Source organism: Tauraco erythrolophus, chromosome 3, assembly GCF_009769465.1.
Source record: "Tauraco erythrolophus isolate bTauEry1 chromosome 3, bTauEry1.pri, whole genome shotgun sequence".
NCBI classification, from domain to species: Eukaryota; Metazoa; Chordata; class Aves; order Musophagiformes; family Musophagidae; genus Tauraco; species Tauraco erythrolophus.
This window is the reverse complement of record NC_141467.1, coordinates 39,970,562-39,997,728: the sequence shown is the minus strand read 5'-3', so window position 1 is coordinate 39,997,728 and position 27,167 is coordinate 39,970,562. Positions and strand designations below refer to the sequence as shown.

General features: G+C 40.6%; 1 protein-coding gene across 2 annotated transcripts; it reads right to left on the bottom strand.

Moving 5' to 3' along the window:
* Positions 1-104: 104 nt before the first annotated feature.
* On the bottom strand, positions 105-26,141 carry FBXO15 (F-box protein 15). Of its 2 annotated transcripts, none has more exons than XM_086609173.1 (11): positions 25,978-26,141; positions 23,562-23,564; positions 22,772-22,888; positions 19,533-19,637; positions 14,362-14,604; positions 13,872-14,081; positions 13,533-13,662; positions 11,114-11,196; positions 9,740-9,885; positions 3,918-4,042; positions 105-374 (listed from the first exon to the last, which is right to left on the bottom strand). In XM_086609173.1, exons 1-11 carry the CDS (start codon positions 26,139-26,141, stop codon positions 105-107), a joined length of 1,596 nt encoding a protein of 531 aa, XP_086465299.1. The 2 variants fall into 2 exon arrangements, with proteins under 2 accessions (XP_086465299.1, XP_086465300.1); XM_086609174.1 differs by having other exon boundaries at positions 23,562-23,570; positions 25,984-26,126.
* Between the last annotated feature and the right edge of the window lie 1,026 nt (positions 26,142-27,167).

The following is a 27,167-nucleotide window of genomic DNA, read 5'->3' as shown; positions in this document are numbered from 1 at the left end:
CTTGCAGGAACAGTCTTTCTCATTGGTATCAATTTTAAGCATCAGAAGTTTAGAGTGGGGTTTTGGGTTTTTTTTAAAGCAAGGAAATTAGTAACCCAATTAAGTCAGTAATTTGTTCCATACCAGTTATTTACCTTTTTGGTGCTTATATAAAGCACCAAATTGACTATAAAATACTCCATTGTTTCTTCCAACCATACCAACTCCACACAGACTTTACCCTCTGAATCTGCATAGTCTGTGGTATAAATACAACCCATGTAGTCATAAAGGCTGGATGCCTTGGAAGACAGTTCCATGTAGACCGGGGCACTGAAACACCAGAAGGGCTTTCCAGTTTCATCCAAGAGAGTAACATCCATCACGTAGCAGTTCTACAAACACAAGCAGAAAAGATTATTTCCCTATGCCACAGTGCAGTAAGCAGATCTGTCCCTGATTTCAGAAGAAATATCATGGGTTCAACAGACAGTAAATTTTGTAATGAATGCTAAAAACTCAAAATATAACTGATAGTGCCCCATTGACTACTGCAAAGCAAAAATACTTATTTAGACGTTTCCTAGAGAAATCAAAATTGCAACCTACAGATATCAAAAATTTTGTTACAGAAGGTAGCACTGCCAGCCTATATCAGACATTATTTCTCAAACGTTTTTAAGCCTTTAATATCGCGTTTCTCAATTATTAGTTACCTTGCCATTCAAATAATGATAGTACTTTCAATAAGAGAAAGAAATCTAAGTTTAAACTCTGATGCTAAACTTGTGTGAATGCGGCAATGTTAGCAAAGACACTCAAAGATATCACTCCCAAGGCAGAGTACACACACAACAATTACCTTTAAATGTCAGCTATAAATAAAAGATATACAACACTTTTTGAATGCCTGCAAGCTTCAGTTCTCAAAAAGGTAATATTAATACATCTTTCTACCCTCCAAATAATTCTTCCTTCTAAAAATTATTGAAAATATTTCTTTACAACACTACACAGTTACATCATTTTGTAATGCTAAAGTCAGAATGCCAATTCTTGGGCACGTGCAAGCTGACAGTTTCACGTATGCCTTAAATACATAGGGGTTATGTGTCATTGTTAATATCAGCTGTCACCTATTCTTACGAATTCTGAATCACTAAATGAATCAGATTAAGAATCTGAAGAATCGATCTTAATTATGCTGCATATATGCATTACTTTCAGGAGTATCATCAGGTCCAAAAGCATAAACAAATGAACATCACATATTTCATGCCAAAAATTTAATTTGGAGTGCTTTATTTCACTGTACTACATAGTTGTGCTTCTATTGCTTTAACATTTCTTTTGCTATTACTGCACTTCAGTCATACAATAAAGAGCAGATGGCACAAACACAAGAGGTAATGCAATACAGTTTTCCTAATTTCTTACTGTAGACTGTGCTGAAAATACAAAATTCAAACCAAATAAGAATCATTTAATAACTTATATGAGCTACAAATTTACTTGAAACAAGAAAGAATTACTATTTTCTCGTCTGACATCCTGCATATCAAAGGTCAATTACAAAAAGTAAAGCAGAGCAGCCTTGAGTGTTGGGGCAGGTTTTCTTCCCATATATTTCCAACTATCTGTACTTCAGCAATTAATTTTTTATAAAAAATACCCAGAAGTGCCAAAAAAAGCTTTTTTTTTTTTCTCCTTTGAGTATCGGACAAAAAAATTCAAGTAGTGGCATGTTCTGCTGCTGTGGATGATTTTATTTGGCCTTTATATGTTTTAAGATTTTGAGAGATTTATGTTAAAAGCCAAATTGAATTTTACCCACAGCTATGTGTCGACATGTGCAATATCTCACCACAAAATGAAGGCTTTAAAAAAAGAAAAAAAAAATCATTTATTTTTTCCTACAAACAAATATTACAACTTACGCTGTAAGCACATAGGACAGAGCTAAGCTAAAGACTACAGCCAGCTCTCTGCTTTCTCTGACAGTTATTTTCACAGATTTTTATATGCTCCTCATGATTATTTTCACAGAAGAAAAAATTCTGCCAAGCAGCTGTAAGTCATATAGAATCATAGAATGGTTTGGGTTGGAAGGGACCTTTAAAGATCATCTAGTCCAAACTCCCTGCTGTGGGCAGGGACATCTTCCACTAGATCAGGTTGCTCAAAGCCCCATCCAGCCTGATCTTGAACACTTCCAGTGATGGGCATCCACAATTTCTCTGGGCGACCTGTTCCACTGTCTCACCATCCTCATCATCAAAAAAAAAACACCTTCCTAATAACCAATTTAAATCTACTCTCTTTCAGTTTAAAACTGTTGTCTCTCGTACTGTCACTACAGGCCTTGGTAAAAAGTCTCCCTCAGTCTGTCTCATAAGCCCCCTTTATATATTGAAGACCACAATAAGGTCTCTCAAGAGTCTTAATTTTTTGATAACTGCTCGACACGGCAGGAATATTTCCTGCCTCCTATCGTATGCTTTTCAAGTAAATGAAGTATATTCTGTAATTATGTGCTAAGATCCCACTAACTTTAAGCATGCAAATAGTTCTAATGAAATTAATAGGATACAAAATAAAGATAAAATAAGCTAATTCAAGTTCAAAATTTTTCAGAAGCCTCAAAAAAAGCACCTATTCTAAATTATAGTACTCAATGAACATTCATGGTAATTAAAGATGGCAGGCAATTGCCTTAAAAGTGTTTTCTCGTTAGCCTGAATTTCTTCTAATTACCAACATACGATATTTTTATTAACACACATAGGGGAAGGATTTGTTGTTCTCTTGAAAACAACCACAAAACTAAAAAAAAGTTTAGTACAAACCAAGAAAAAACACAAGTGAACAAACTTGTCACTATGCAAACAAGGAATGTAAAGAAAAAAAATTGACCAGAGGGGGGACTGAATGGAATCCGTAACCCAAGCTTAACTGTAGTTGATGTTCCCAACAGATACTAGCATATTATTAAGCTTTAACATAAATTTCATACTCCTCATTGCATAGGAAAGCTGGCTGACAGTGTAAACTATAAAACAAGTATGTTAATGTCTATAAGCAAAATATTATGTTATCAAATAGTATTCCATTCCACACTTACGAGGGATTAACAGAAACAACAGTTATAATCATTTTTACTTTTTTTCAAAGTAAGTGCCAGAACTGAAATCCTGTTGAACCAGATTATTTTCAGTAGTGCTTAAGTTACATTTATCAGAATTTTTGGTATGTCTGAAATATCTGTGCAGCTGAAGTACATTTAAAAATATGAGCCTTCACCACTATTGCAAAATCTACAGAGCTACTCTCAAACTTTCTTTAAAAATATTTTTTTTTTTAGGAATTCTATACAAGAGAATGAGTGAGAAGTCCTCTAAAATATAGTTAACATGTACATGACTTTAGAGCTAGATGCTGACTGCATGAATATGGACTGTAATTTCTGCACATGTCCATCGGCATTTTAACATTCTCCAACAGTTTATAACTTTTGTTGCACATACATGCTGCAACAGCATGGCAGAGTATTTCCCCAGGAGTTCATGACTTGTTGCCTGAAAAAAAAGCAACCAAAAAACTCCCAAAACCTCTACAAAAAGCACATTTGCAGTGTATTTTTTGTCCAGCATTTCCAAGCAGTGCTGGTCAGTCACAGCACCTTTGCTGAGTGGAAATCACTGGAGTTGTCACACATGCGTAATGGGTCTATCATGCAATCTAGACTCTAAGACAGAAAGGATAAATCTATTTTTCCTCAAAATTCTCATCGTTTTTGTAGAATTTGAATTGAGGTATTTTTTGCTAGTTACAGACACCTTCCAAAAATAATTTTTTTAAAATTAGCATATTTAGGATGTATAAACATCATTCTGTTTTGAGACAAGCATTTCCAGAAACAAAAAATATTTCTGACTGACCTTTACATTGCCTTTAAACACATCTGTTTCCCAGGATAAGCCAACTGTCCCAATAAGTGGCAAGTGCTTTCTATTATCCTTCAAGCTTACAACTGTGAGCCTCAAATATCCATTTTCAATGTCACCTGAAAATATTAGAAATATACAACGTTATACTACTACAAACCAAACTAAGCCCAAGTACACTGTAAACGTTCTCTCTGCTTCTCTCCATGCCTTTAGTTTCCTCCCACTCATCAATAAGAAGCCCTGACATTCACCAACAGCTAAGTATCAAGCACGTTATAGAGAACTCAAGTCACAGTTCGGGGCTTTGATTCTGTGATCCACAGTAGAAGCAGCAGCAAAAATAAAATTTGGTATATTTGAGTATAAAAACCTGAATGCCACCAAGAAGACTTACACAAAGATGCAAGGTATAAATTCCATGTTCAGTATTTCAATTTCATGTCACCAGTGCCTCCATCAACGCACACTCCCCAAAAGTCAAGCTGAACACATAACGTGAAATAAATGATGAGTTATCACCATCTCACCCTTTTTTTTTAAAAAAAAATATATCTCTACTCTGCCTGGTAATTCAAACAGTCCTATACAACAGGCTATAAGGATAACTATCAGTCCTCTCTGGAAAGGATATTGCATCATTTAAACTGACAAGCAGTATGCCTTGATTTGAATAAAGTTTTTACCTTAGGAATTTTTGCATTTTTTAAACAACTTTCCAAAGGCTCACTTTCATATTTTGACAGAATTATTAAGATTTCTTTATGATTTTTTATTATTTTATTATTACACGTAACTATATTTCTTTGGTACACCTTCCTCTCCTCCTAGAAGAGATTGACTTTTTTTCAATTGATCTTTTTTCCCCTTATTATTGGAGTAGGAAAGTTAACCAGATAGTCCAATAGTATAATTATAATTTGGGGTACATCACAAGAAACAAGATCTCTGTATTAAAAAAAAAAAATATATATATATATAGGAATTTATCACATCATGACACAAGCAGATTTCTTAGTAGGACATCCCTTAAACAAATTTCCTTGAACAAGACTTGTGGAAGGATACCTGAGAATCAACAGACATGTGAACAATCCAGCCTTTCCTGGGAGCACGTGCCTGGATGCAGAAAGGGAATTTGACACCATGATGATGTTGCTTCCGGGATGCAACCAATCATACTAAGGGGTGGGCTATTGTTTGTATTGTGACCAATCATAGATTGCCAAGTCTCGTTTAGAAAGCTATAAAGCACGCTGAGTGTATGCAAATAAAGGTTCACTTGTTTGATCACATTGATCGTGTCAGGTGTCCTCACTCATCTCCTGCAAAAACTTACTCTCTTAAAAGAGCAAATGAAAGCACTAGAGACCTCAAAGGGAAGTGGGGGAGGAGAAATGGAACTAAAGTATCTAGCACTTGCAGGAGACATATAGGAAGAGAGAGGAAGAATTCCCAGGAAAATACACCTTGTTAGGACACAGTAGCAGGCTCTGGGTGGTAAGACGATAACTGAAGGGGCTTGTAGGGCTTTAAGATGGAAGTGGCAAAAGTGAAAAAAGACAAGTGTTTTGCCTGTGGTTCTCCTTTAATCAAGCCCAAGTAGCAGCATGAGGCTGAAGACAGAAGAAGCAACATCAGAAAGGTTGGTTTTGAGTTAAAAAGCTAAAGGCTGTGTAAAGGAGCAAGCAAAAGCCTTTGCCTGGTAGCTGCTGAAGGCCAGAAACTTCTCTGAATTGGCAATGTGGGGCCAATCAGCTCCCAAGACGCTTGGCCGCAAACCACTGCTGCAAAGACATTCACTCAGGAGCAGAGAGTCCAAAGAGCACTTCCTGTGTGGAGGAGGCAGCCCAACACAGGACAGGGGACAAAGCAGCACGTTTCTTAGCACAGGCACTGTCTGAATACAGTGGAACAAACACGACTATGCCCAGGAAATATTTTATATGGTTGAAGGAAATTGCATCGCTGCAGACAGTGACAGTCACTGTCCTTGCAGGGAAGTCCCACAGAGCTCAAGGAGGAAAACGTAAGCAGAAATCACTTTCAGGATCCAGTTCAAAGTACAAAAAAGGCTATTAAGTTGACACCTACCCAAATGGTTCAGTTCTAAACCCGAGTAAATCAAATCCAATGACAAGATTTCATTCAAGATAAGAATATTTTAGATAAATAGTCAAGCTCGACTGCGTGAACATTGCAAGTGCGCATTTAAAGTTGAGCTCTTATACAAGAGACTTTAAACAACTTCAGTCAACACGCATTTTTTCCAAAGGACTGTTCAGTTATCTGCAATTCAGATTTGAATGGAAGCAGCTATTCATCTCACTCATTCAAAACGAATGAAAATTTTAGTGGAATAAAAACAGAATGAAAAAAGCATACTGCTAATAAATTAATGAAGCCCAGGACATCACTACTATTGCATGACATTAATAACATGATCTGCTGCATTGCTAGATGGGTCACCTGGCTAAGGTGTAAGTTATAAATCCCCTGCTGCAGTTACTTCTTAAAGTTAAGCCAGAATGGAAATAGGTGACACAGATCAGGAAACTGAAGGCTAATTATTCCTGAGTTAGTTAATCCAGTCTTCATAATTTTTGTGGGTTTTTTTTTTTTTTAAATATGAAAGCTCCATTGCAGTCCTCATATCCAGAAAAAGAAAAAGTATGCCTAGAAAACAGCTAGCAGGTGAAGTGCTAAGTGCTGAAAGCTCCCCTTCCTCATCCCAGTGAGATGAGAAAAGGAATTAAAGAGCAGAATAAGCTGTGTTAAACATAACAAGGGAAACATAGAGGAAGGAAATTGGACAAGGTTTTCTTCAGCCTGATCTAGGACTTGTTTCACTGTACCCTTATAGTATCTACAGTCCAGAGTTTATGCAAGACACATATAGCAGCAAAGCAGCCTTTTCATCAGTTTAGGTTATAGGGAACAAATATTCCCACATAAAGGGAATACCAATATAGAGAACACATCATGTAAACGAATCTCAGGGGAAAGAAACAAATAGCTCAATAGTTCGAAGGCACTTATTTTAGCTAAAAGCCAAGCAAGTTTGTTTTGCTAATCAAGTCTTTGTTGCAAGTTGTAATTTGATTGTTATTTTCACAGGGAAAGCTGTGCTTAACACTAATTCTGGTGGCAACAACCAGCCTTACCATGCTGAAATGGTCATTTAAACTTGCAAATCCATCTTCAAGATCAAGCAAAAACATTTCAAATACATGATGCAATATTTTACCAACAAATCTTGAAAGCTAAACACACAAAAACCACCCCATGACATTTTGCAAGCACAACACATCAACTTACATCAACAAGGAATAACATTGAAAAGTCAAAGCTTAGACTACCATATGGCTACAAAGCTATGCTTAAAAATTTGTAAACCTAGGCAAATACATTTCAAGAATGTTTATTAAAAAGATAGATGTAGAATTCATGGTTTCTATGAGTCATTTGAAAAGCCTGTCACAGTTTCCTGAAAACAAGAAAAGTTTTCTAATACTTCTAAATTGAATTGAATGTTTTTAGCATATTTGCCCTACAGTATCTGCCAAGAAGACCATAATACTAATTCTGTTTAAATGGAAGGAAGCATAAAATAAAATGCTAAAAAATAGCCAAGACAGGGTGGCAAAACAGTTGCAGTGCAAGTATTAATAACAGGGAAAAAAGATCCAAGTCATATATACTCCATTCTCTTGGTTCAATGCAGTGCAAAAACCTGGTAATGGGCATTCCCTGGTAACCTAGGCATGTCTGCAGCTTCCTAATGGAAACAAATAATAGAGTGAAACCCCAGTATAACAGCTGACAACTGATCTGTGTCTCAGGTTGTGGAACTGCCATTAGCACGTCACATCCATAATTTAAAATAAATCTGGACTGGGTAAAGAATTTTAACAAATAGGAAGACTTCTCACTATGCCAGAGACCTCTATGCTTCAGAGCCTTCCCAGAAAATGGGACAAAGGGTATCATTAGAACAGAGTCTAAAAACTACGCGCAAACCATCAAATACAACCAGCTTGAATAAACCTACACTGTTGGCCACATTCAGAAACACCATGTTTACCAGAAAGAGCAAAGTGAACAACAAGTTACCAGGAAGATATGTGACAGCAGCCAGCCATAAGCTGCCTCACTACATCATTTTTAAACACAAATTATGGTGGAAATCAAGCATTTTCCAAAAGGAATTATTGTGCAAGTACATGGAAGGGACTAGATGACAAACGAGTTTATTGCCTGCAAAACCACGGCTTCTGCTGCCTGATGTCCTGTGAGAGTAGAATCTAGAGGCTTTCAAACAGCAAAAGGACACAAAACTGAAACAGTTCAGAAAACAGTCGTGATCATAAAACAGATTCTCTATCAAAGTGAGATGGCATCACATCTATAGCTCCTGGACATTTGCTACAATTTGCATAAACATCAGCTTAATCCTTAACAGAAATAGAATCTAAGCAGCAAAAAAAGTGATACTAACAAAGAAAAGGGTGCCACACATTGCTGTCTCTTGTACAGCTGTATTGCTAGGAGCATAAAATTTTCATTTTAGAAAATAAAACATGACATTCACCAGACAAAAAAAAAAATACACAAAACAAAACTCAACCCTCTTGCCAATATACAGAAGAAATTTTTTTTTTGGAGGGTAAAAAGAGGACTCCTGTATTGAACACTACCTCAGGAGAGATTTCTATTGCTACATGGATAGAATTTCACTGAAGTTTTACCCTTTTAAGTATTCTTCTATTTCAAGCTTGGAGCTTTTCGGAAATCTGAAAACATGTATGTTTCAAATTCAGAGGACTACGACACTCCACACTGTGCACAAACCTACAGTCTAAATGACTAGAGTCATCAAATACAAATTAAAAAAAAAAAGTCATGGAGAAATTTGTTCTAACATTGTGAAAACACTCAAGCCTGATAACAGTGCCCTCTACTGTCTTCGTCAAAAAAAGTATTTTCTGACAACAGAAGGCTCATTAGTACTTACCAGAAAAATAGTGAGAAGCAATAATTAATTTACAGTGTTTAATTTTAACAGTTTAATTTTAAGTTTAATATTTTAATCTGTCTCTGCTGACAGAAAAACAGCTGTGTAGCTGTACGCAGGGTTGATTTGAAGTTAAGTCAAAAGAGAGATCACCCATGTATTTTGCAAAACCCTCGTAGAATTAAGTTGGGCTGCAGATGGGCAACAAGGATGGCTAATCATGTCTCACTAAAAGAAGTGCTAAGAATTGAAAAACAGCAGTTAAAAACAACCACTGATATTGTTCATTACACAACGAAAGGATGTCAGAATAGGCAACCTTATGTTAAATAAAAGCTGTAAATATTAAAGTTCACAGTATCTTCTACAAAGCTATTTAATCTGTCAATGCACCTAAAGTATATTTGAGAAGAATTCTACAGAAATAGGTCTCCAAAATGTATGAGGAGAAACTCACTCTCCCTTAGAGTACGCAAGTGGAAAGAACTTCAGCCTGCACCAAAAGCTGTCCTACTGCGTTATTAACTCAGCACTGAACCAAACAAAAATATCCTGACAATCTGCAGAACTTATATCTCAGGCCTGACACTATGTCGATATAATAGCAGGCAGATTTCATATAGAGCAATCTTATGACACCACACAACACTCCATTCAGATATAACGAAATCACACAATGACCAAAAACATAGCATCCATTTCAGTTTCTCCGCTTAAAAGAGATACTGTCTGATACTATCAGAGAGAAAACTAACAGTAATGATCATTTCAAAAACAGACATTACTGTTCTGTCAACTTCACCTTTTCTGCAGAAGAGGCTCTTGAATGTTCCACACAGGTAGGCGCAGCTTCCACCGTGCATATCAAGATGCAGATCGTAGCCGTGCAGTCCGTATTCTGGGTCAACATCATCCAATACAGGTTTATTAGGTGGAAGGGCATATTGACTTTGGGAAAAAAAAAAAACAACAAACAACACACACACCAAAAAAACAGAATTAAGCAAGGGGGAATGACTTAATAGAAAGAGATACAGTAAATAGCCCTACACTGAGACTATCATCTTAGGAGAGGTTTCAAGTGGGGGAAAAAATATTAGAGGATACTATGAATGCTTTTGAAAATCAAACATCTCTAGTTCATCATACTTTTTTTAAGCTGTCCAGTACAATGTCTAATATTTTTAATCAGCTGTCCAGTTTAGCCAAAGGCAGAAAATATGGCAGTCAACTTTAAAAGGTACATGCTAAACTCCAAAACACGCACTCGTTTATGAAAAAAAAAAAAAAGCATCAGCTTAACTACAAATCTAAAAGCCAACTAGTTACAGTCTTCTCTGGAATAGCTGTTACTGAATGATTTTGGCTGTGCCTAACCTAAAAGAGAAACTACTGCACACAGATGAGCAGAAGGGCCCAAATCCCAGAGGCAACTGAGCAGCTCCTACATAGGACCCTATTTGGTAGTAAGGGAGATGGTGTTAGGTCTTACCTTCTGTGCGAAAAGAGCCATACTAAGTTATGGCGGGCACATAAGACTACCAGCAGATACAACAGTGTCTGAGCAGAAAGCTGAGGGGGTGGACTGGAGGGAAAATAAATCCTCCAAATCATCCTCTAAAGCTAAAAACTCCATCTTTTAAAACAATTTACAGTGTAAATACAGATATTGTATTACACGCTGCAATATACACGTATGCACAAATACTTCCTAGGAAATTCAGTTAGTTTTTCAATAGGACTGAAAAATAAATGCAGGCACCTTAGCAGTTTACTAGAATTTTTTTCTCCCCTCTTACAGAGCTAAAGATTATTTTCCTACTTCCTAAAATGTCTCCCTCTTTTCTAGGTCTTTCAGATAGGAAGAGGGAATAAAAAGACCACTTGTGAAAAGGGAGGAAGTATGGGCAGTTCATTTCTGACTTTCTCAATACAGCAAGTACTAGTACACTTGTATGAGTAAATTATCTCCTTAATAGCATAACAATGGCGACATTTTAGTATGAAAATACATCTACAGCTTTGTATATAGTTACCGTAACCGTTGTTTATATTAAACAACGTTAATTACTGCCCGAATCTAAACCTCTTACCAGCACCCAATTTTAACCGTAAAACTCAAAGCTTTATTCAAAAGGTTATCTTTATTACTCACAAAGGAGAAACCAAAACTTACATAGTAGCAGAACCCAAAGTGCTTCTCTCAAGAAGTTGATGATAATGAAGACTCACCATAACAAAAGCAATTTCATTTTTCTCCTGAAAAGTTAATTAAAGTAGATGTATTTTCAGCTGGAAATACTTTTTTTTTTTTTTTCACAAGGCCTTCCTGAGTATTAAAATTCATAGATAAATGCTGCTGCTTATTACTCTGCCAGTTACTGTAATAACTTTAATAATGGCTCGCTTTAACACTTGGACTCCTACAATTGCTACCATCCTTTCACAAAAGTACAGAATGTATGTAAAAGATCACAGTATTTCTAAATTATGGGGAAAGGGAGGGAAACTAGCTACGCCAGGGCAAAAGTTATCAACAGCAATCCATGAATTATACTTCTCTAGCTTCTACTTATCACTTTAAATCAGATATCTAAAAAGTCAAATAGGCCTTATTCCCAGCCACTAAATACCTAAGCATCAAGCTTATTTTCAGATGTAAGGGACTCTTTGCAAAGAGGGCTAACATCAGGGAGGAATACAGAGCTATTCAATAAAAATATTGAATTTCAAAGTAAAACCCTAGATGTCTTCACCAGATTACATACTCCTGGGAAAATGATAAGACATACCTTTTATAGGCCTATAAAGCTCAAAGAAAACTTCAGAGCTCAATGTGAGAACTAAACAGAGACATAGGTATCTATTTACTTCAAGAACACAGAATGCTAGGAATTCAGCTTTTTTTTTTAAGAAAAAAAAAAGAAAAATGCATTTTTAAGTCCTACAGTTGCAAACACATAAGTCAATGGCAAAATTATTTACTGCCAGCAGTCTATTACCATCCTGAAAAGTGGGCAACTATTGTTTTTACCTCTCTAGGTTACCAAACAGAAAATTACATCCTCTACTCATACCTGATTGTGGTTTTTTTCTAGCTAGTCCTGTACTTCTGTAGTGCTAAATTACAGCTATAAAAGATACAATGACAAGAGATTTGTCAGTCACATAGAGACTCTGTCTTTTTCTATCCAAATATCAGAAGTCCCACATAACCTGTCCTTGGTCAACAAAACTACTAGTATCAACAATTTCTGTTACACAGCTAACCTATGAGTAAAAACCAAGATATGTGGCATTTACAATTATTACATCCATCTACAGTTAACTGCCTAGAAATAGAAAATAAGAACAGCTGTTCAGAAAAGTAAGGAGGAAAAATATACTAGCGTGAGGCACTCGAGGCTGAACAACTTTGCGGAACTTAGTTATGATTGAACCATTTCCAGGTGCTGAAAGAGTTCTCTTTCCAAGCATGGGAAGGGGTAATGCGCTAGCAAGACCATAAGGACACCAATCTACTAAACTGAAGATACAGAATAAATGGCTGTTCACTTATCGGAGCTCTTCATAGATTGAGACAACCCATAATAGGCTCATGCAGGTCAGCCAGTCTCAAGTCTTCTAGGAAACGGACACCTTTAAGTAAGGGTAAAACACATATTCCTTCTGAGGTTTTAAACAATTCCTCTGGTAAGTGTGCACATTTGAGGTAGCAAGAATTTCCAGCTGGAAAACAGACATAGCTTAGAGCAACTGTTCACAGGCTGCCAAAGAATGTAAGTCTACATCATTAAAAATGGCAGGGGGGAGGAAGAAAGGGCTGCCACCTCTGAATTCAGTCCAAGAGAAGAACATCTAAGATGTTCCATAGCACCTAACCATATGCAACTTCAGGCAGACACCTAGATCCCACTGTATTCAGTGCAATGACGCAGATTCCTTTAGAGTCTAAGTCTACTTTAGATGTTCTGCACTGCTCTCTAAAGACATCCATCTCTACACACAGCCTACAGAGACTAACCCCTTAACTTACACACTTAATTCAAAGAACTGACTATACCTAAAAGGGCAGATTTACAGCATTCCTACTGCTGGAGCAAGATATGACTACCTGGTGATGTAGATTAAAGGAAACAACCAGTAAAGTTGCCTTGTAAGAATTCATCACTTTGAGTGATAGGGATAGGGCAAGGTGTAAGTCAGGGAATCGGCACATCTTTTCTCAAACTGTTCTATTTAAAATGTCTATATGGAACTTTGGCATGTGAAGACTGCAAAATAAATACAAGTGAATACAGAAATTAGATCAGTACAGTATCTAATATACTATGATAATTAACTGTTCTTTTAATTAGAGGTGGGGTTTTTCTGAAAAGTACAGATACTCCTGCAACAACTCTTTACAATACAGTAAATCATCAACTAGCTGTCCCTACCTGTATTTCCTTGTTGTCAGTTTAGACAAGATCTTTCAAAATCCAAAGAAAAAAAGCACATTAAAAAAAAAAAGAAAAAAAAAATTTCTCAAACTACAAGGCAAAAGAATGTTTCTTCAAGTTATAGTAAGGTATTAAAAGAAAATGCTATCTTACCTTCCAAAGTCCTACTAAGAGTCCTGGATTCAGACTGAAGAGTTGGACAAGCTTATCAGCACCAACTGCTACACTACTTTCAGTCAGGTTAGCCAGACAGTATTCAGCAATTAAGGAACGTCGACGAGGTCTATGAAAGAAACATACAGAATGTAGCAACAAGACTATGCCTCCTTATTAATGAAGACAAGAACACAGGCTTTGGAAGAAACACTACGAGAGAGGCTTTCTAAGAAAGAATTAACTTGTTAAGTCAAGCCAATGTCAGATAGCTCCTACAGACGCATTATCAACCAGTTAACGCCAAAAAAACCCTTAAAATTCTATGTTAAAACTCACCCATTCTTGCTGGGAGCTCTGCTGTTGTCAGGAAGCAATGGCATAACTCCGAATAGTTTTAAGGTTGACAGGATGTCTAAGCATGGCCAACTTGTACTATACCAAAGTATAGTAACAGATGTGTCCTTAAATGATAGGTTTGCCTTCTCCATTACATGTTCCTTTCCATTTTTGTCCTTTAGAACAATTATCCAACTCAAGCCAGAGGCTCTGTTATTTAAGAATTGAGAGGGGAGGAGGGTGTTTAAAAGAAAAAAACAACAATCTCAAAGTGACAAAACTTAAACTATGCTTCCAAAAGAATTTTTAAATTTCTTCTAACTGCTACTGATGTTTTTCAGGCTAGGTCATTCACAGGTTATCATCGTATATTCCCATTATGATATATGTTTTATAGCTCTATTTCCATATCCCCACAGCATTTCCAAAGCCATTAATATTCTGTACATTGTTCTCAAGTAAACATCTTCTGCGACAAGGCATTACTTACTTCATAGCTTCTTTGTTTTTACATGGAAGACCTGTATAAGGATCGACACGTTTAACAAGTCGCATTACTCTAGTTTTGACAGCAGCTATTTGTTTGAACATGTATTCTTTCTTCCAGTAGCCAGGCTTTCTATCATGTAGAGCAGCACGGCCCAAGGAAACAGTTTCCGTTTCTTCAGATTTCATTTTCCAAATTGTCCTTTTTGGTTGAAAACAACTGGAATAGATCTTCAGCCAGATTCCACTGCAAATAAAAATAAAGAAGAAAACCACATAAATTTGAAGAAGAGTTACTTAATTATTCTTATATGCATGTCTCAGCTACCACTGAGCACGTTAGCAGAAAAATATAAAGTCCTAGATTATCGGCAAACTGGTTTTGATCTAAATCTAAGTTTACAGAGGACCAGAAACCGTAGCCTCCTAGGTACTAGTCAAGAAAATGTAAAGGCATAGTTGTACACTTTTCCCCATTTTGACCTTCCAACAGCTCACATGAGGTCAGTTTCCCCGGTGCAAACATGAAGGCTCAGGAACCAAAAGATGCTAGATGTCAGCATTTCTCATGGGCTTGCTCGATTATCTCAAAGAATATGGAATCTCTGAACACATTTCTTGTTCTGGGTTATACATACCAAACAAGATCCACTTACAACTTTCTGCTCTACCACAGAAAGAAAGAAAAAAAAAAAAAAAAAAAGCTACTCAGTTAGCTCTTTTAGTTCTTACAATACGCCAGTAAGGTTGATGAACACCTCCACTACATACGCAGAAAATGCTTGACTAATGCTCTAGACAGTAGGATCATCAGATATTGGGAATTTGCCACTGTTTTACGCCTCTCAATAGCACACTACAGTATGTGTTTTTTAAAAAGCCTTCCTTCCCCTTATGCTGCTACTTCCTTCACAGACACAAAAGCTATCCTGAGGAAATAAAGAAAAGTCTTCCTGAAAATACAGGATCCAGGATGAAGCTCAGAGTTAACATAGTCATATCCTGCGACTTAAGTGAAAACTGATTATGGTTAAGCAGTTACTTTTGAAAATTTCATCCCAAAGCAATGATGCGTCCTCCTCAAACAAAATCAGCTAGTGGAAAAAGTGTTTTAATATCTCTTATTCAACAAAGACAATCTGGATCCCTCAGGTTTCTCACACAGACGCAACTGAAAGTGAAGTGGAGGAGGACAATAGGAATCACCTATGTTTGGTGGTGGTACCACTGTCACGTCAATCCCTTCTGCACTCTCTTTTGAAAAGCTCAGAGAAGAGATGTCTTTTTGAAGGGATCAAAGAGACATGCAACAGGGATGATGGGTTCTCCTCTTTCCTGTTAGGAAAAATATGAGGTTACATTTCCACACCCCAGTATCTCTAGGACAGTTCAGGGAATATTCAGTACAAGAAGTTACAAGAACTCAAATAACAATTTGTGAATAAAGGTTTTCAATAAGTTTTCTAATTTTGTGGTGCTAGCCACACAGTCTACATAACTGCACTAAAGAAAATTAATAGCAACAGAAACAAATTCTCAAGACAAATTCTCTACCATTTATCAGCAAGATTACCTTTACCAGTCCTCGCTTATCCCCAGGCAAACTTACACTAACATGCTTTGTAATGCATTTTTCCCCTCCTTAAAGCATTAAAGCATTCAAGGACTGAATCCATCCCACACTGCCTCCTACCCAGGAAAACCACTCTCACTTCATCAGCTGCTGAGAATAAGCCCCCACATGCTGAGAGCCAGGTTCTTTGTTACTGATGCAAACGTACATGGAAATTTTGCAAAAACTTTCCAGCCTGCTGCTCTCTAGGTATAGGTACAATCTCCCACTGCCATTTCTTTAGTCAAAGCTGTTTAAAACACAAGACCCATAAGCTTCTGTGACTGGTAAAGGGATGTTCAGAGACAATATAAGCTTTCAACTTTCCTTTCATCAAAATGGGGGGGTGGGGAGAAAGAACATGAAGAACAATCCTGTAAGTAAAACAAAGATTTAAGATACTTCAATTTTGAGATCAGAGAAGAAAAGACAACTCAGTTATTAGGTAGTATAAAACATTTCTGATGGAGGGAGGAAATTCTTATTTAACTCCAAAGTAGCTAAGAATTGCGGGATGGTGAAAACAGAGGAGAGATGTCCTTGACACACCATCGTCAGGGGAAACTGAGCTACATATCATCCAACTGGTCTTATTCAGCCTAAGAAGTCCAGTAAGATGTCCTCCTATAACCCCCTCCTATTAACTAGAAACACCCTCCCAAGACAGGCATCCTTTCTTTCATGAGGAGAGATACTCAGCGTCTGGCTGCACGATGCTGAAAAGACAGGAGTTAGTAGTAGGCATTTCCTGCATTTTGAAGGTACAGTCTCAGGCAATGTACTCTGAATGAAGACAGACTTGCTACCAATACCTACCACCCTTCTCCTCACTCTCCATTATATATCGCTTCTTCCTTTCCCAAAACAGGATTGTGCAAGCAGATGAGAAATCAGTTCAAGAAGCTCAAAACTTCAGTCAGGGCAGGGAGGCAGAGGATTTAAAAAGGAGGACTTGGAATCTGTCCTGGTTTTAGCTGGGACAGTGTTAGCTCTTCTTTTTAGCAGCTAGAAGAGCTCCGTGTTTTGGTTTTACTCAGAGGCTCGCTCTGAGAAGAATGCTGATAGCAAGTTGATGTTTGAGACTCCAAGGACTTTTCAGTGTGCCGGAGTGCAGAAGCACGGCGGGATAAGGGGGGAGCATAGTTGGGACAAGAGGGACATGATTCCCCTTGTGATTTGTGGTGGAACTTAAGATTGAGGGCCAAACTGGCCAATTAGTATTCCATATCATGCAGCGTCATGCCCAGTATAAAAGTGAGGGTCAGCCAGACAGAAGGTCTTTTGCGCTTTGGCTCTTTCGCCACTTTTGCTCTTTTGCGCTTGCTGCGCTTTTGCTCTATTGCCTTTTTTCCTCTCTCTCCCAGTACTCCCACTCTCAGAATACTCTCTCTCTCTCTGCCCCTCTCTATTTCGGGGCCTCGCGTTCGTCCGGGATTGCAGCTTCGGGACGAGACAGGCTGCGGATAAGAGGGGGTGGTGAGCATCTACACTGTGTATTACTTCTCTGTATTAAATTGTTCTTATCTCAACCCATGGGTTTCCCGTTTCTCCTTTAATTCTCTCCCTCATTCCTGGGGGTGGGGGAGGGTGAGTGACCGGCTGTGTGGGGGCGGCGGGAGTCTAGTTGCTGGAGCAGCCCAACCCACGACAGAATCACAAGTGTTTAGGTAGGTATCACTGCCCCTTCATCCTCAACTTCTGAAGAATTCAGGGCAGATAAATCAAAAATGCATGCAAGACAGAAGCACAATTTCGCCCCTTTCACAGCAGAACACATGCCACTTTTTCTGCAAACTGTTAAGAATAATATTATCTTAAGGCCTCTTATTGGAAGCTATTACAACAAGCCAACCCAATCTCTTAGCGCTAACGCTAAGGCCAGAATCAGACATGCACCATTGTCAGTCATCACTCGACCACAACGGCAAAAAGATCTGGGCAAGGCAAAAAGATCTTCCACGGTGCTCTGGCTTCTCACTTCCTCTTATACAAGCACTTTCTGCTGGCGATCAAAACCTTCAGGCTTTCAGACAGACCATCCATCTATGTGAGCTTCCCACACTGCATGACAGGAAGGCTGGAATAATGTCATGTGCTGGGGCAGGGTGGGATGCAGGAAGAGGGGTCAGAAACATTTTCCTGCCTTATACAGTTACACCTAAAACACAAGTGCCAAGGAACTATTCAAGCACAGACATTATTTGAAGACCCCAAAGGCAATGCACAGCATTAGGCAGCGCAAATACATCACAATGAAAGACTGATGGTCCTGTTGCATCAAGGACAGCATCCTGTACATCCAGGACACCAGAAATATCCTTAAGAGTATACTCTGCCTAAAAACCAAGATTGGATTTGTCACAGAGATATGCAGGGACTTCAATTAAAACTTCTGTTAATTCACCACAAGATTCAGAGACTCAAGAAGGTCCCCAGCGGGAAGAAGTGACCTGGTCCCACCGAACCAGTCAGTCTCCTAGATAAGGGAAAGTATCTTTTCCTCTAATCACATTTGTGCACATACAGCAACCTCCGTCGAGATTAGAAAATGGAAACAAACATTGTTAAGATGGAGACAGAGGAATCAGCTTCCCTTGAACAGCCACAATGATTTTATCCTACCTTACTATCCGCAAGCGGAAAATGTGTATTAAGATACATAATTTGTGTCAGCTATGCAATTTTTATCTATATGCACCTGCTGACAGCCTCAAAAAATAAATCTGGATTATGGCCTTCCCTTTAAATTCATCAGTTCTAAAGGTGTCAATGCCAACGTTAACTGATTTGCTATAGAAGTTTTGGCAAATAAGTGAGAAATGGATAAAGGCCAGATGCAGTAACTTCCTATAGAGGAAGACATTTTCTCATTTAAACACCACTAATGCAGAAGAATCTTAGGAAAAAAAAAGGATAGCCAGGCATCTTAGTTATCACATACCAACCAGGGTCTCTCCTCTTGATTTCATAAAACTATCATGATACTGGTAGGAGCAATTTGTGAACTCCGTGTAGGCAATCGCTTACAGAAAATAGCCTCACCCCTTCTGTTTTCATTTAGAAGTCCCCAAAATCTGACAGAAAGAGCAACAGATAAAGCCCACTGGTGAACCACTTGACCAAATCAAACCCTCTGCAAAAACCTGATGAAAGAGCTAAATAGGTAGGACTTCAAAACTATGGAAGCTACAGCAGTTCTGCAAAGCTACTGGCTACACACCACTAAGGACTGCCAGAACCAAAAGGCCCGTGCAGGTGCATGTGGATACAAACAAATATATGCAAATTTTACAACAAAATAAATGCTAAAAGCAACATTTCAAAACACTGTATTTAGTTTTCACCTCATAACTCCCATTAAACTTCACAGGGCTTGCACAGCTAGAAATCCATACAACACATTGTACTGTGAGCCATGCAGCACATTTTCAGCAGAGTAATTGCCAGTAGGTACATGCACCAGTGCTCTGGCATCAGTGAAACTAAATTAGAAAGCCTCATAACTCAGGTAAACTCAACTGCTGCACGATTAAGACTGGCACTTATGCTTCCCTCTTCCTTACTTGTCATTGGCCAGATGATAGAAGTGCTTATTCACACAGCCAACAGACAACAGGGATACAGCATCCAAATAGGAAAATATCTTCATCAGCATTTCTGATGGCATACTGGAAAACAAGAGAAAGAGAAATATCACTGGACTTGCCTGCAAACTCCAGAAATGACAATGGCACAGAATTTTAATTCCAAACCAGAGCAAAACAAAACAACCATCAGCTTGCCTATATACAAATCAAAATTCACCTGAAGAGTTAATCTGCCACATCTGGGTTCTGATTTGTCTCTCTATTATAAGATTTAACATTTGCTTCAAAAAAATCATGACAACCTATTCAAGTGGCACAGCACAATAACATGAAAAATTATGGGTTTACATTTTCATTAAACTTTGTTAACTTTAACCCAGTGTCATGGTTTATTGTGGAGGGGGTGAAGGTTCTGGTGGCAGGAGAAGGATTTTGCTCCCTGCGACCTCCCCGGTTTTGGAACCGGGTTAGGCTTAGTTCTGGCCACCAGATCAGACTGCCATCCCCCTCGGGGTTGAGCCAATAGGGCGCCTCTGCGAATTGCCCTATTTAAGTCGGGACAAAGGAACCGGAAAAGGTGCTTTGCCCAGGATCGAGCAGAGAAGGGAGGAGGGCACTGCCCCCGCTCCCTGGCTCCCAGCCGAGCAGCTGCCTGCGTCAGGCCGGCGCCGCCCACGGAGAATGGCGGTGGCGGAGCCAGCTGGGGAACTCGGGGGCACCCCACTCCCGGGGTGCCCACTGGGCTGAGTTCACCTGGAGAGGACTGAGATCTGAGAGAAACAGCCGCATCGACAGCAGGTCAGTGAGGATGGAGTGGGAGGAGGTGTGCCGGAGCCGAGTTTCCCCTGCGGCTGATGGTGAGATAGCAGGCGGCCCCCCTGCAACCAGGACGGCCTCGGTGGAGCAGAGACCCACTCGCAGCCCGTGGGGAGAAGATGCCTGAGCCTGAGGATGGTCATGTTGGGGTGCACGACAAGGCAGAGAGGCATCTGGAGTCTGCGTGACGACTCACGCCGGAGCGAGTGGCTACAACTCCCTAAGTATCTGAGATTGTGGTAAAGCCCACACCGGAGCAATCTGTGGGGAAGGATTGTTTCCAGTGGGCTGGACTCACGCTGGAGAAGTTTGTGGATTTTTCCTTGTGGGTAGGGGATCCATTGGAGCAGGGGAAAAGGGTGTAAGGACTCCTCCTCCTTTAAGAAAGAAGCAGCAGTAACAGCACGGAATGAACTGACCTGCACCCCCCCAGTCCCTGCCCCCTGTGCTGCTGGGGGGAGGAGGTAGAGCCGGGAGGAAAAGGAAGGGGGGGGGGAAGGTGTCGGTTTTAAAATCTGGTTTTGTTTCTTTCTGTCCTCTCGAGTAACCGGTTTTGTTTCCCTTTGTCCTTCTAAGTAACCATTAATAAACTGTTTTGCTTTGAGAAAGCCCTGTCTGTTTTGCCCGGGACCATGGTTGGTGGGTGCTCCCTCTGTTCTTGTCTCAACCCTCAGTCCCTTTGGTTTTTTTTTTCTCTCCTCTCTACTTTACTGGAGAAGGAGAGACTGTGTGAGTTTTAGTTGCTGGATCAGCCTAAAACCACGACACCCAGTTTGACATGAAACTACCTCAAGCAACTTCAGTTTCTCACTGCTTGTACCATGACTTTAACACTTAGTCCATAACAAACAGCATTTTCCAGAACTGCATGTACTCACTCTCCTCCTGGCTGTGGTGTCAGGTCCCAGGATGCACCAGGACAGAAATATCCTAAACAGTGAGACCATGCTCTACCTCATCAAAATCTTCAAACCATGTGTGCTCAGGGGTCTCATACAGTTTTCATTTATGTCAACACAAAGCTGTGAGTGTCAAAATAAGAGCTGAGTGGCACCTTGAGAACATTAATGTTTCCGTGCATCTGTAAGGCTGCCTGAAACGCAGGTGCCAGCTGAAGAACAAGCACAACATAACCTGGAGATGAGTAACCAAGATGTTTGTACTAACAGACAGAAACCTCATACCCTTCCAGTAGTATCTGGTAACTGCACAGAGTTTAAAAAAGATGCATTTTATACTCTAACTTTTTGGAGCATGAGAATACAGTAACATTAAAATCACCACTGAAAATACAAGCTGCTGTGAGAGTCGACATCTCAGCTATGTCTCTTGTCCATTTACTACTGTGTCCTTTACAACACTTGCTGATTTATAATACTTTATTCCAGAAGCATATAGCTTTCAAGCATAGAATGATAGTAATGTCAATACTCCAAGGTTTGTATTAAAAGTCAGAATCTTAGTTGCACTAATATAGAAGTGACTGTGCCAAAACTTGCACCATTATTACGTGAAATAACTCAAAACACTGTAAGCCCAAAGCAGTTAGTGCATTTATTCCAGAGAGAATTTAGAAATTATCCCTTAAAAAGCTGCAAATTAGCTACAACGATATGCTTGATCCAGAATACTCAACAGTAGTTTTTACAACCATATTATTTTTCCTTTGAAGGAAACCGAGAGAAAGTAATTTTATTTTCTTTTTTCTCTTGTCTTTCACACTAAACTAACAGCATAAGAGGTTGAACTGCCCATCCAATGCAAAACAGAGAAATGACTACACAGGAAGCTACAAAACGTATAAAACAAAGAAAATGAATCAATCTTTCATGTAACATATTCTTAGATGGTTTTTGTAAAAACATAACTAATTTTCAAAAAGAAAACAACTCACGATTATATTGAAAGTATCCTTTCACTGTCAAACAGGAAGGGAAAAGTTTACCTTGCAGCAAACATGCAGCAGCCACTTTATTACTCCCCCCTCAACTCACTCCACCATCCTAAGCCTCTCTATACAAAGCAACAAGCATCAAGAGAAACATCCGAAGTTTAAATCCAAACTGGCTTTTACTGAAGTAACACAACAACAATTTTTATTCTCAAGGAACAACAAAGCCCACGATTTGCAAAGAAATTGCTGAAAGCTTCTTATGACTTGGAAAACATACATATTTCATACGAACTTACAAAAGGAGGTGAGGGAGAACCATGCCAGAAAACATTAGAAGGTCAATACAGGGTCACAAAGCAGGCCGAGAAAGCAAATCGTTTCAACTCAGAACATCTAACATGGAAATCGCCAAGGTACGAACATAATAACTGTAAGCAGTCAAAAGATGGCTTACAGTCTGCAAAGTGGTCTTCCACTCTCACTCCTAAACTAAAGACATACTCACCTCTCAATGCACAAACTAGGTTTTCGTTTTATGCGAGGTGTCAAATACAGACTTTTAATTCCATCATCTACAGTTTCAGGACATTCCCCAGGCCTGGCAGCAAAGCTCCTTGACCTACTTTTTAAAAAAGGAGAAGGAGTTAGGAGTCACGTTATCACAAAATGAAGAAATACACATATTGTGCACACCTAGACACCATGTCTCAGCTAAGACAGGATTCAGGGAATACATCACATGGTAACTCATTATTATCAACTCACAAATTTAAACAATTATCACCACGTTGAAATACCTGACATCAGGAAGATGTCAGATTTAAACTCATTGGTGTCTCTCCTACAATTAAGCTCTCACAGCAGTCAGAAGTGAATAGTGTCACACCACCCAATCGGTTTGAATCCAGCAGAGATCTATTAACATCAGATAGCTGCACCACTGTGGCCACCATAGTCAAGCTCCAGATAGGCCCCTGCAGTAAGTCAAACTCACTGATTAGCCCATTGTTTTGCCACATTACTTCAGAGACATTTTTGAGCCATCCAACTTTGCTAAGCCATTAAAAGATAGCAAATAAAACAATACCTTGAAACTCTCACGGAAATTGACAAGGCTCAAAAAGAATTCCCTTAACTACACAACAGAATCATACCTGAAACAAAGTTATAGTCTCATTTTAGATTTTCCTCTGCTAAAATACTTGCAAATCTGTGAGATAATGTTAGTTTACAGGCAAGATGGGTATCAATGTTTTTATTGCTCGTTAACACATAGCAGTTTGGACAGAAATTACTTTCTTTTACTAAAGAAAGCAATGTTGCATATTTCTAACACAAATAAACTCTTACAATCCAACCGGCCACGTATTTTTTCCAAGTTTTCTGATACTAAGAACTTTGTAAGCTATAATTACAAATACCGTCATTAAAACACAGAAATATTCAGAAGGAGTTTCAGTCTTAATCAAATCCTACACTTCATACCCACTGATGCTACCAAGCAGGCAGAGCTCCCCATATGCTTTGTTAGTGATGGTTTGTATTGCCAGCTGACTTTCCAACACCTGGTCAACCCAACTCTGCAATTCTACGCAACCAATCAATGTCAGGGGAAAAAAAAAAAAAAATCTAATTTTGAAGTACATGGGTAGCACATACATTTAATGCACACTGTTCTTGATTTAAGACCAGTTTCTGCTCAAAGGAAAATAAAAATCAGAAAAAAAGAACAACTCTGCCTGACATTGTCAACTGTGCTATGTAAAAAAAAAATTTAAAAATCTCTCAAGTTTTACTGGGAACTGTTACAAGCTCAACACAAAAAAACATGCATGTTTCAGCTTGGATGCCAATCACTGATAGACTAACAAAATTTACAACTACAAGAAAGTAACTTTATGTCAACTACACCCTGAAAGCCTATTAAATGTTTTACTGAGGCTTTGAGCAACCTGGTGTAGTGGAGTGTCTCCCTGCCCACGGCAGTGGGGTTGGAACTAGATGATCTTTGAGGTCCCTTTCAACCCTAACCATTCTATGATTCCAAAATTATCAAGAAGCATACTTAGATAATGAGGCTGTAACAAACTGCATTTTTCAAAAGCCATTAAAGGGATTTAGAGATACAAGTTGTGTTAAACAGAGCAGAAATACCAGTTCTGTATCTTTCTGGGCAGCATGTTCCAGGCTATGCTGCCCTGTACCTGTGCTGAAAGCACAGAGACACCTACTTTGGGCACACGCTACAGTGACATACCTACACAGACTCCAGGTACAGGAGTAATTCACATCAGGAGCTGGATCCTGGACTTTGCAACACACTTTACCTGGTGCAAGCATATCCTGCATTGCCTGTATTCAGTCCTTCTTGCTCTCTTTTTAACCACTTCTTGCACCTCCCTCTTCTTCACCCCAGGAAAGGACTTCTGAAGTAGGAAAAATGTTGCCTACACGTCTTGAAAACTATCTACCACTTTTGTAAGCTTCAATTCAAAAAAAGCACTGAATTTTTGCATCTTCCAAAACAAAAATATTCTCAAGGTATGAAGAAACAACAGCCAATCCATTGCATAAACTATTTTTCGAGTATTGCGTGTGCTAAGATTTGAAATTAGTATTAATGAAACACTTTTACACATTTACAAAGCTTGCCTGCCCAAGTTAAAAATCTATGACAGCTGTTACTCCCACTCCTTAGAGACTTCTAGTAGCAACTGAGATGCTCTTGCTTGGAGGCACAATCACCTCAATTGCTATTTCATTAGCTTTCAATCTGTGGGACTCAGTTTTGCATCAGTATTTTCACTTTCATAGCCTGTGGTACTTGCGACATGACTATTGGGTTTTTGCTGGTCAGGGAACAAATCTATTTCAAAGAATGTACAGAAAGCTGTAAGTAGTGACAAAGCCTGTCTCCTTCTCCAAACGTTAAAGCATATCTGGCAATAAACAGAGAAGACAGCAATGTTTTGACATCTGTTTCTTTTTTCCTCAGCTAACAACTGCAAATTCTAAAAAGGTGAGTATTATCCTTTCCATTTACAGGTTAAAAAAGCAGGGAGAATGAACCAGCTGTGAAACCCAGGGTTGTACAAATAGGTTAGCAGAAAAACCTGCTTTCGCAACTTTGGTTCTAAGATTGGTGCCTTAAATTTTTGGAAGCTGAAACTGTACTGTAAGAATTCAGCTAATCACACCTTCCACAACGAAATCCTCCTATTTATTACAAAGGCCTGGCTGCCCTGAACGTTATACATATGTACATACACATTAGCCACTAAGCTAGCTAGTACTTTGTAGGCAGGCTACTGCTTATTACACTACCTCCTCTAAGCTCAAGCACATACCCAAGCTTACGCTCCACCACCCAGACAGAAAATAGCGCCTTAAACCTGGACCTTCCCCACACCTGGACACGCCAGTGCTCCCATCTCAAGGCATGTCACCTCTACAAAGACATCTCCCTCCGTAGCGCCAGGGGAAGGCCCAAGAGAGCACCATGGCCGTGAGGGAGCAGGCCCGTGATGGGGGCTGGAAGGTGTTTCCCAGGGGAGCTACGGGAGTTAAGCGAAGACAACAACCCATCCGCATGGACAAGGTGACGAAGGACAAGCTGGCAGCCCCGGGGAGGCAGAGCCCTGCTCCCCGCCCGGCGGCGGCCTCACCTCAGCCCACGCAGGGAGGCTGCCCTCCAGCAGCCCAGGAGGTTACCTGGGCTCGGCGGCCCGGCCGGGCCGAGGGACGGCGGCGACGGCAGCGGGCGGGAAAGGCCGCGGCGACCCGACCTCGGCGGCGCCAGGGGAACCCGCCACGTCGGCTGCCGGCGGCGCGCCACGGCCGTACAGCCGCAGGGCCCTGCCGCGGCCCGTCGCCATGGCCACCTCCGCGGCGGGACGGCGGCTTCGCGCCGGACAGGGGGGAGGGGGCGCTGCCACCGCCCACGTGAGGCCGCCCAGCCCGGCGGAGGCGGTGCTGCCCCGGCCGAGGGGGCGGACACCCGCAGCGGCACCGCCCCTTGCTCTGTCGCTGCCCGGGAGAAAAGCAATCCGCGGGAGTTCGTGTTCATCCCTAGAAGTTTATTTTTAACTGGAAAGAAGGGACGCCGCTTCTCCCGAGAGCTTCCACCGTGCGCTGCAGCATGCGCCGAGTGGAGCAGCCGGGCTGGACTGGCTGCGCCCCGGGGGATCGGCGCCGCACCTCGCCGTGCCCGCCGCGGCGGCGCTGGGTCCCAAGCAGTCCGGTGCGGGGCACGCGGAAGGCGTTAACACCTCGGGGAACCGCAGTGACTCCCGCCGTGAGCCCCTGTCGGCACCTCCGACAGGCGTCCCGTCAGCGTGGCCCCTCCCGCCCCGGCGGGAGCTCCGGCTCCGCACCGGTGCGCCGCTCCCCGGGAAGCCGAAGCGCGGTCTTCTCGGGCGTTCTGCTCTCCATTCGCGGAAGCGCCAACTGCATCGCTTTTACGCACCTATGTGTGCAAGATCAAAAAAACAATGTGCAAAAAAAAAACCCAAAAATAAAACCCCAACAGCTTAAAAAAGATGACCGGGACCGCAAGCGCACAACACCGCGGGCAGCCCCCTCCACCCCGCGTTCCCGGGCCGGCGGGTTCCCGCCCCGTGCGGGCGGGCTGTGGCCGTGGCGGCGCTCGGCATGGCGGTCACTGTAGTGATCCTGTTGGGAGCCGTTCCAAGCGGCGGGCGCAAGAGGGAGCCCGTGCAAACTACCGCTCCCAGGGCCCGCCGCTGCTTTCCTCCCTTCCACCACCAAGATTTCCGCCGGGGCAGTGGCCAGCGGTGTTGGCGGCGGGTAAAGGGTAATGGGGGTTCCTGGCCTGGAGCGCCGGCCGCAGAGCCGCGCTCAGGGCGGGAGACTGCCCTGACTCTTCCCAGAGGAGTTCCCTA

Bases quoted from the DNA above. Each gene is read 5' to 3' on its own strand.
- FBXO15 (XM_086609173.1), bottom strand. From the start codon at position 26,141: ATGGCGACGGGCCGCGGCAGGGCCCTGCGGCTGTACGGCCGTGGCGCG. The intron at 19,638-22,771 runs GTGAGTATGTCT...CTTGTTTTCCAG, and splicing joins CCTAGTTTGTGCATTGAGAG to TATGCCATCAGAAATGCTGA. The intron at 4,043-9,739 runs GTGAAGTTGACA...TAATATTTTCAG, and splicing joins GAGCCTCTTCTGCAGAAAAG to GTGACATTGAAAATGGATAT.